This window comes from Pollicipes pollicipes, unplaced genomic scaffold (assembly GCF_011947565.3).
Source record: "Pollicipes pollicipes isolate AB1234 unplaced genomic scaffold, Ppol_2.1 Scaffold_4881;HRSCAF=5763_pilon_pilon_pilon, whole genome shotgun sequence".
Classification (NCBI taxonomy): Eukaryota; Metazoa; Arthropoda; class Thecostraca; order Pollicipedomorpha; family Pollicipedidae; genus Pollicipes; species Pollicipes pollicipes.
In genome coordinates this window covers 32,437,964-32,448,557 of record NW_023596576.1, presented here as the reverse complement: position 1 = coordinate 32,448,557, position 10,594 = coordinate 32,437,964, and the positions used below count along the sequence as shown (strand labels likewise).

At 52.9% G+C, this 10,594-nt stretch overlaps 1 protein-coding gene across 1 annotated transcript in view; it reads left to right on the top strand.

Moving 5' to 3' along the window:
• The first annotated feature begins 9,026 nt into the window (after positions 1-9,026).
• LOC119100265 (TBCC domain-containing protein 1) overlaps positions 9,027-10,594 on the top strand; it is a 2,561-nt gene continuing 993 nt past the window's right edge. The window contains exons 1-2 of the mRNA XM_037223372.1: positions 9,027-9,856; positions 10,169-10,342. Of these exons, the coding sequence (XP_037079267.1) occupies positions 9,464-9,856; positions 10,169-10,342 (567 nt within the window). The 5' untranslated portion in view covers positions 9,027-9,463. The remainder of the gene's footprint in view (positions 9,857-10,168; positions 10,343-10,594) is intronic.

Sequence of the window (10,594 nt, the reverse complement as noted above, 5' to 3'; positions counted from 1 at the left end):
GGTACTCTGCTGGGTACTCTGGGTCAGCCATGAGCCTTGCACGGATTTTTTTCCAGTCGCCCCAAACGCTCTATACGCTAGAACCAGTGGGCCCCATATGTTGACATGCCGGGGTATTCTCGATTGCTCAGGAGTCCTTCACGTTGGTCACGGTAAACTACTGGCACACTCACAAAGGGCTCATGGCCTTCTACACTGGTCTAGGACCCTTCCAACTTATTGTCACTTGCTTAGGGCCCTAAGCTCTTGTCTGAGGCCCTGTTAACCGACTTGGGCTCACGCGGTCTTACGGGGCCTCTAAGGGTCTTGTGTGCTTCCTATTTGAAAAGAGGGCCCTGCGCTCTTGTCGGGACCCCATCTGATAACCTACTCGGGTACACTCGGTCATACATGGGCCCTCCATATTGTATCTTTGGTACTTCTTAGTTGAATGGATGGCCTCATGTCCTTGTCGGTGTCCCATCTATAAAACTGCTCGGGCCAATGGCGGATCCAGAGGGGAGACATGGAACCGTGCTCCCTTGTATCCAGAGGGACCCACAGGCTGTAAAGGGGCCCACGACCAGGCGAACGGACGCCGTTTTCAAACACGAAACAACAAAATTGAACGTTTTTGGGCCTTCTGACGACCAAGAACAGCCACAAGCGAAAGTGAAGCCCATGAGCAGACAAACTCATTACGCTATCCAGAGACGTCAAGGTGTTGCCGGGGCCCTTGACGTCTATTTGCCGGGTCAATCCGATCGCTGAGGAGCCTTCCACGTCGCCCTTGATCTCCTTTCATTTTCTCGTAGCGTCATACGCTGCTGTTGGGTCCTGTGTGCTAACATGCCTGGGCACTCTTGATCGATCAGGTGCCCTCTTCATATTCTTCCCACTGGCCCGAAAGGCCCTGTACGGATTTGTTGGGGCCCTTTATGCCAGGATATACTCAGTTACTCAGAGCCCTTCAAATTAGTCTCGAGTTCTTTCCACTTGCCCAGGGGGCCTTGTGCTGTTGCTGGGGCCAGTACAAAGTAAGTCACTGAGCCACTCGATGCTCAGGGTCCTCTGCAATGACCTAGGGCCCTTTCCCTTTGATCTCGTTTGCAGAGGACCTTTCCGTCCCATCCGTTGACCCACCCGTTAACCCCACCTAATCCCCTTCCGTTTACCTGCCCGTGCACTCCTGAGCGCACAGGGTACTAATTCACGCACACTGGTCTCGGGGGCGCGCACGCGCACTGGCCCCTTTGTGCGAAGGGCCATATGCTTATTACCGGGGTCCTATATGTTAGCCTGCCGGGGCGATCCCGATCGTTCAGGGCCTATCACGTTGGTCTTGGGCTCTCGGTTGCTCTGAGGACCCCATACTAATTGACGGAAGCCGCTTTGTTGGCCTGCCGCGGCACCCATGATCACTCAGGTTTCGTCGCTGTTGGCCTTGGTGCGGTAGCCTTAGAGAAACCATGAGATATGCGCAGATAAATTTTTATGTGCAATTGTCGAACATAATTTATGCGCCGCCTGACGTCGTATGTGATATTTCGGTTGTTTATTGGATTTGTAACACCTATTATACTTGTGCATCACATACGACATCGGCGCTTTAATTTCATTTCATTTTTGCATGCAATTGCAATTGCAAGTATACAATCATTTCAGTTCATGCATTTTAATGCCAGATATTTTGTATTCCTCCACGGCAAACGAAGCAAAAACTCTGCATTAGTTATCAGCCATCATCTGATGGCATCGACTTGCCGGCTAGCTGTAATATGCCAGAAATCAAGTTCGTGCTTGATCTTGATGTTATAAAGCAGCCGACTTTAGCTTGTGTTGCCAAGTTTTTCCGAAAAACCGAGCCTCAAAATGGCAGGATCTACCATGAACGGGGAAAAATGAATGAGCTCCATGTATGTGCATACGTAGCACGCCAAGTTTTCTAAGCACGCGCAGTCAGATGGGCTTCCGTATAAAAATAATGTACTGAGAATCTTTAAATTTGATGGCCGGACTTCATTTTTTTTGGGGGGGGGGCAAGCTCTATGGGGCCCCACAATGTTACGTGCCCCCCCCCCCCCTTGACGAAATCCTGGATCCGCCCCTGATCAAGATGAATGCGAAGCGTCAAATAAGCAAAACGTCCGAGGCAATGGACGTTAAATGGTGTCAATCACAAAAGCCACACATGGTGTAAATCAAAACACGCCTGTTCAGGCTAGGAGTCTGTCTTTCATAGGTTTTACGAATTCACTATGGGTCCTTGGTCAGTTGCTCGTTCAGCTATAAATATTTTCATCCACCGCCGTGCGTCGCTCGCGTAGCTGCTCTGCGGTTGCATCGTGCGAGCCGTCGGAATAGTAGGCGGGCGCGTCCTCTGTGTATGATACAGGCCTGGCTGTGCACACGGCACCAATGACCAGCTGGTCCGGAGATCTGACCCCAGGCAGCGTGGCTGGCTGTCGGCCGCGCCAGTACGGAAAGCCGAGGCCGGCCACCAAGAGATGAGAAAACTCCGAATCAGTTTTTCCAGGTTAGCTGGGTGTGCGCATGCGCGGTGGAAAAGCTTGTTTCATTCGGGCGCAACCCTCATATAAGCCGTTGAGCTCGGTTATTCGGGGCCCTCCGCACCGTGGACTCTGGGGTAGGTTGCTGCGGACGAGCCAAAAAGGGTGAGAGTCTGTGGCCTCCCTGGGTGGGCTTCATTTCCGTATTTTCAAATATCCGCACACTGAATTTTGCCTGGTGTAAAATGTGTGTAAAATCTGTGTCTAGGACAAGCAAGTAGCCCATTCAAGTCGAGCACTGTCTGATCAAGTAATATTTATCATATACAGTTGCAGTGAGCATGTTTTTCCGGTAAGAGACTACATGGTTGGATGCAGAGCATACCCACATCAGTTGAGCCTGTCTTTAGGCAACTCGAGGCAGCAGAAGGAGCGACTCGTGCCCATGCGACACCAGGGGCGAGTCCAGAGGGGTGGCCACGGGGTCATGCACCCCCCCCCCCCTTAGGCCCCCAGGAGCCGATAGGCTCCTTGGGGGCCTAAGGACGCCCCACAGCCGGCCGAGCATGTGCAGTCTTTTTTAACACAAGACGCAACAAAATTGAACATCCGTGGATTTCCAGGCGACCAAGAAGAGCTGTAGGGGAAAGTGAAGGCCCACGAGAGATAAAACATATTCGATGATTGAAAAAATTGTGAATGGAGAATTTTAAGCCTCATTACACTGTCTGGGCCCTATGCTGTTTCTGGGGGGCCTACATGCCCACTTGCAGGGCCCTTCCGATCGTCAAGGAGCTGTTATGCCCGATATCGCTCCAACTCATTATATGTTGTTCTTGGGACCTCTCTAGCTCGCTCGCCCCAATTATGCAGTTAAATTACAGGTGCAATATGATTATATGCACACAGTATCCACCGGGGTAGCAGCGGAGCTCATTGCCATTGAATCTCCAGTGGGGCTTGGTGGGAGGTCAGGACTGCGGCTTTCGCGGAGTGTCCTGAGCCGCCGACCGTAGATACGGCAGGGCACAAACCCTTTAACCTTTTCCAGCGGCTCAAAGGGAGAACGGGAGACGAACGAAACGCCTATCTTGTCAGTTGGGATCTAGGACCCGACTGCCCCTCGTCTGCGCCCCGTACCTGACCGCGGCTCGGTCCCACCAAGGGCCGCCATTGATTGGGCCAGAGGCCGACGCCACGTGACCTAGACTAGCCCGCAGCGCCGACGGCCGGGGCGCGGCTGTGACAGGCGGCGCCACGTGCGGTGCATGGCGCGGGCACTTTGCCTTGCACTTTGCGAGCACTTTGCACATGATATCGCACATGGGTGCCGCACCGCACTACGGTATAACAGAGCCTTCCACGTTACCCTCGATTTCCTTGCATTTGCTCGGAGGGCCCTGCGCTGTTACTGGGCCTTCCTGCTAGTGTGCCGGGGCACTTATGTCAATCACGGGCCCTTCCACGGATTTTTTCCATTCACCAGAAATACTCTGTGGGCTAAAGCTGGGGCTCCATGTCTTAATCTGCCGCGATACTCTCGGTCGCTCAGCGGCCCTTGACGTGGGTCTCTATTAACTTACCTACACACTCGCGATATGCTCAGGGGCCCTCTAAATTGGTCAAGGGCGCTTCAAATTCCCTGTCACTTGCCTAGGGCCCTGCGCTCTTGTCGGGGGCCCAACTGACAGCCTGCTTGGGCACACTCGGTCGTTCGAGGGCCCACTTCATTGGGTCTTGGGTACGTTCTTTTTTAATGGGGCTTTACGCACTTGTCTGGGGACCCCTCTGTGCGCCTCCCCGGCCACACTGTATTGTTCGGGGGGCCCTGCGCATTGGGTCTTGGTGTTTGAATTTAGGGCGCTGCGTTCCTATTGGGGTCATCTGATGACCTACTCGGGTGCAGTCCATCTTTAGGAGGCCCTCAGCACTGTGTTTCGGTTATTTCTTATTGAAATGGAGGGCCTTACGCTTTTGTTGGGGCTCCTCTGATAAGATGCTTGGGCCCATTCGATCGTTGGGGGACCTCTACATCTCGTTTTGGGTACTTCTTTTTTGAGTGGAGGTACCTATGATCTTGTCGGGGGCATCATTTGTTAATCTGCTTGGGCACACTCAATAATTCGGGGGCCCTCCACATTGTGTCTTAAGTACTTCCTACCTGAATGGAGGGCCCTACGCATTTGTTGGGAACCCATCTGTTCGCCTCCTCGGCCACGCTGGATTGTTCGGGGCCCTGTGTATTGGGTTTTGGTGTTTGAATTTAGGGCACTACACTCTTGTCGGAGCCATCTGATAATCTGCTCGGGCACACCCGATTATTCGGGGGCCGTCCACGTTGGGTCTTGGGTACTTCCTACTCAAATGGAAGGCCATACGCTCTTCGCGGGGGCCCTATATGCCAACCTGCTCGGACACACGCGATCTTTCGGAGCCCTACACATTGCGTCGTGAGTATTTCTTATTTGAATGGATGGCCTTATGTTTTTGGTGGACCCCATCCATTAAGCTGCTCGGTCCGGTGGCGAATACAGAGGGGAGGGGAGGGGGCACCGAAGCACACCCCCATGGACCATGCAGAGTGTACCTGAAGGCTCCGAAGAGGTCCATAACCGGCTGAATTGACGCAGTTTTCTGACAACAAAGGTACGACAAAATTGGACGCTTTGAGTCTACACACGACCAAGAACAATTGCTAGTGAAAGTAAAGAGTTGATGGGCAGACTAAGTTAATTCTTTTTGGTTGGGAAGCTGTAGCGTGGGGAAAAATTTGGGGTTCGCTATGCTGTCTAGAGGCATTACGCTGTTGGTCGCCCTGGGCCTATATATTCACCTAATTGGCCAATCTGATCTCCAAGGAACTTTCAACGCTGCCCTTGATCTCTTTGCACTTTCTCGTAGGGCCTAACGGTGCTGTCGGGACGCTATCCACCTCCATGCCTGGGCACTCTTGATCGATGCAGGCTTTCCTCCACAGATTCTTCCCATTCGCCTGAAAAGCTCCATACGTTCTCTCCAGGGCCCCATATGCCAGGGTACACTCAGTCACTCAGGGGCTCTTCATATTAGTGTCGGGTTCTTTCGACTTGCTTGGAGGACCATGTGTTGTTGCTGTAGCTCTTACAAGGTAAGGCAACGAAACGCTCGATGCTCAGGGGCCTCCTACCTTCATCGAGGGCTCTTTCCCTTTGATCTCATTTGCGGAGAACTCTTCACCCTTATCGAGGCTCTTTCCGTTAGCCTGCCCGTGCACTGTTGATCGCACAGGGGTCATGGTCATTCATGGTCTTGGATGATTCCCTTTGCTCAGAGGGTGCTGTACTGTGGAGAGGCCGGGCCCTTATATGGCAGCCTGCCGGGACACCGCCGATCGTTTAGGGGCCCACCACGCCCGTTTCTCTTGGGTTCTTTTTGTTTGCTCTGAGGACCCTATGCTTGCTGACGGCAGCCACTTTGTTGGCCTCCTGCGGTACCCAGGATCGCCCACGTTCCGTCCCTATTGGCCTTGGTGCCTTCGCCTTAGAGCAGCAGTCGGATATGCACTGATGAATTTTTACGCGCATTTGCCAAACGTAATTTTACGTGCCGCGGACATCGTATGTGTCATTTTCATTGACTGTTGAGCGTGTGACGCTTATTATACTAGTACATCATTGTTCTTAACATATTTTGAATACCAGGGCATTTTGTACTGCTTTATAACAAAGGACAAATTCCGCACCAGTCATCAGCCATCAGCTGATGACATCGCCCAGTCGGCTAGCCGTAAATAAGCCAGGAATTAAATCCATGCTTGGTTTTGATGGTTGTTGGCAGCCACCTCGGGTTAATTTGCCTGTTGTTCCGAAACTCGAAGCCTCAAAATTACAGGATTCAACATGATCTGTAGAAAATAAACAAACTCTATGTATATGCATGCGTAGCACATCTAGCTTTTTAGAGTTGCGCACAGCGGGATGGACTGTTGTGTTTATTATGCATATGTATATAGATGTAGATATCTTTACTTATATATATGCTACATACTATTTGTCTTAAAATGTTTTGTACCTTGGATGACAAATAGGGGCCCCAACAAGTGCATAGGGCCCTCCATTCCAAAGGGAATTACCCAAGACCCAATTTGGAGGACCCCGAACGACCGAGTGAGCCCAAGTAGGTTAATAGATGCGTCCCAGACAAGAGTGTAGGGGCCAAAGCAAGTGCCAAAAAATGGGGGAAAGGTCCTAGCGCACTAAAGAGGGCCCATGAACATATTGTTAGCGTTTCGTTAGGTTAACGGTAACCAACGCTAATGGCCCCCAAGCAGCCCCGGCATGAAATATTGACATAAAGTACCCCGGCATGCCGACATATGGGCCCCCCGACTCCAGAGTATAGAGCGTTTCGGGCTAATGAAAAGAATCCGTACGAGGTCCCTGATTGACAGAGAGTGTCCCGGTACGTAGCAAGGAGAACCCCAGCAACAGCGCAGGGCCCTCCGAGCAAATGCAAAGAAATCAAGGACAACATAGAACGTTCCTTAACGATCAGGTTGACCCCACAAGTGGACGTTTAGGGCCCCCTCGGAGCCTATGGGTCTGTTCGGGGCTCATAGGCTCCGAGGGGCCCGTAGAATATGGGTCCCTTCGGGGGCAGGATAGGGGCCCCATAGCATATGGGCCTTTTCGGCCCCTTTCGGGAATGGGCCTCTTCATAGGCCCCTATGGCCCCCCTCGGAGCCTCTGGGCCCTCTTGGGTCCTGAAGTGGCCCAAGGAGTCCGTGACCCCGTTTCTCCCTCTGGATCTGTCCTGCGATCGCTTTCCCTTGCCAACTAGGTGGCTGCCCCAGCGTTAAGTGTGCTCTCAATGACGTCATATATGAACTTGCGCAGAGCAATGCGCGGTAGAAACAAAACTACCTGGCACATACTTTGGGCGCGCAGTTGATTTTAAAGAAAATGCGGCAATTCGGCACATTTGAAACTGCGAAGGCAGTGAAGTACCTGATAATTCAAACCTAGATATAATGTAAACATTTTAAGTTCTCAATCGCCTTTGTGCAAATGCGTAACCGGGCGCGTTGAGGAAATAGGCGTTTCGGGAAGAAACCTCGTCTGAAGGATAGGGCTGCGCTCTCATTCAGTCAAATATGTTGTTTCCTTCTCAGACCTTTACTATGCATACGCAAACAGGTGCATACCTGTGCGCCTGTTTGTAGGTATATACAGGCTATACCCAAGTGCAGGGGCGGTGCTTCCGACGATGCCATTGGGGGGGGGGGGGGGGGAGCGGCATTTTAGGGCAGGCTTTCTGGACAATGGTGCTTCCTCATAGGAACGCCCTTCCTGGTCCTGGGCCACAGGCACAGCCTGGTAGGGCCTCTTGGGCCCAGATTTCATTTTTTGCCATGGGTCTCATGACAGAAATTTTAAGATCTATGTGATTGCGTGCTTACGTGATTGCGTGCTCTCCGATTTGTTGTATAGAAAACTCTGGCGGCTGTCCTGGGCGGTGTTATATACAAGGGGGAGAGCATTTCCTCATGAAATTGCTACATGCATCAAGATCCATGCGACTCGATGCCATCACTTAAAATATCCAGAAAAGGAGCATAAAGAAAAAAAGGTCGCCTGTATCGTAAAGATGCAGGCGACCTCCAGAGCCGCAAAGAGACTCCATCCCAAAACAGGATCTCCTGTTGGGAAGAGGACCTCGGGACCTCTAAGGGACCTCCCCAGGTAAGGAGGTCCCTTAGAGGGACCTCCTTACCTGGGGAAAAATCCCTACAACCCACTAAAAAGGCCTCTGGTATCCTGATCTGGAAGTGGCCTTACGATATGCAAAATGTCCTGTTCCAGTTTAGTGGGCTTTCTGATGCATAAGATGCCTCCTAATCCAGAACTGTGCCCCAGACATGTGCCTTAAATTCATGAAGGAGGCCTCCCGAGCTAACAAAGAGGCCTCCTTACCATGGCATAGGGCCTTCCGATCCAGAGCATGGGCCACCTAAGCCGTGAAGGAATCTTCTGGTCGACCAAACGGGCCTCCTGATGCAGGAAAGTCTTTTAAGCCTGGTTTAATGCTCCGTTCCTCAGCTATAGGGGCTTCGTAGATCCGAATATATTTACATACACAACCTCCAGTTTGGGCGAAAAGAGTCTCCAAAGATTTTTGAAACACTTCTGCACTGTCTTCCGCTAAGGAAACACGCCTCTATCCATCCCCCCCCCCCCCCCCCCTCCTCCCTGCTGTCCCCTCCCGGCCACGTATGGCAGCTGGCTCGTTGGTATGCGCCTGAACAAGCAAGATTGCACGCGGAGGTGTAGCTACTTTTCTAACGCAAGTAGCACCCAGAACCCTTAATCATTACAAAAAAGATGTCGAATGAGCGGTGTAATGATTTTCGACGTCTAAAAATATCAGTGGCGGATCCAGAAAGCCGCCTAGATAGTAACGCCGGCTTAAGAGGCGGGAGGGGGGGGGGGGGCGGCGGCTACATCAGAAGTTGTTATTGTTCTTACAATCTCGGCGGGTTTCACTTGCTCGCATCTGAGACGTGCTCTGCAGCAAAGTTTTGGTGGTAAATTGTGCTTGAATATTATCATTTTGGAGGATGTTCCGGTTGTCCTGTCCTCCCTACACACATACTTCCCCCAAATCCGCCTTTGAGGAGGGGAGTATGCGTCTCTATACTGTTTTAGACCATGGGAAGTTCATGCGACGTGCTTGTTTCGGGCCTGAAAATCCCACAAAAATTTTATTGAAATATCATGCGCAGTACATGCCTGTCAGAGCGCGCCTTACTTCACCAATTAGGTACATCTAAATAGGTGCATTTACCAGACATATAAGACTTAAGTTCCGCCTAACTTTCTATCTTCAGAGTGTGTTTAAGCCTGCCACGTGTCCATCGAAGTTACGGTTACTGCCGCGTCCGCCGTACACGCACGGACAGTTGGTGGCTCGTCCGTTACGCGCCCGCCGTGGCGACGATGGCGGACGGCGCTGAGCCGGAGCGCAGCCCGCGCCTGTGGGTACGCTCCGAACCATTCGTGTACGGCATCCTGCCTGTGAACGCCACGCACAAGATCTCCGTCAAGTACCTGCGTAAGATTGTGCAGTACGCGCGTCACCGCGGCTCCGCCCACTTCCCACGACTCTACTACAGTCTGTGGAAGCACATCGCCTGCAACAAGCTGCAGCTGACGGAGAGCCTGGCGCGGCTGTACTTCGACACGTTCGAGCTGCTGACGCCGCGGCTGCCGGACGAGCGGCTGCAGTGGGACGGCGAGTACGCGCGCTGCGAGGGTGCTGTCGAGCGCGACCAGTTCGCCGGTCAGCGACACGTCGACATCCTGCAGTTCATCGCTTACCTCTTCATCCAGGTGAAGCGACCGGTGACGGCACCGGCTGCTGGTGACCTGTCTATGCGTGCTTGCAAAACAAAAACAGCACTAGGTGCATTCATAATTTGTGTTTGATGTCTCGCGTAGTGGCGTGTCACGATGGTTGCGGTATATCCTTCACAGTCTAAGCCATAGTTGCAGCTGATCGTCCGCCCGGCGCACCTCTTCAGCACGTCCGCTGACACGTGTCTTGTCCCACCTGTCCACCCCAGTGCCGACCGCCCGGCACACCTCTTCAGTACGTCCGCTGACACGTGTCTTGTCCCGCCTGTCCACCCCGGTGCCGACCAGAACCTGAGCCACAGCGGCAAGAAGCAGCGGCTGGTGTCGGTGTCTTCACTCACGGCTGACGAGTGGCCGGCGGCGCGCGCCGAATCGCCCGAGGCCGGCGACCGGCAGCACAAGCAGCTAGAGGAGCACCAGCACCTGTTGTTTGTGCAGACGCACCTCAGCGCGCTGGTCGACGTGAGTGAGCTCTCCGGGTCGGCGGTACGGTATGCGGTGTCGGGAGCTCTAGGGATGGTGCGGTGGCCGGCGGGTCGGCCAAACAGGGACTATCAACTGCCTAGATGCCTAGTGGCTTTGGAAAAGCTGCCTCTGGATGTGGACCCAAGTCCGGCGCTGCAGGGGAGTTTCCAAGGAATGTGCGGGTCTGGCGCGGGTGGAAATCACAGCGACCATTCGCCGCTACTTGGGGCACCTGCAATCATGCATCGA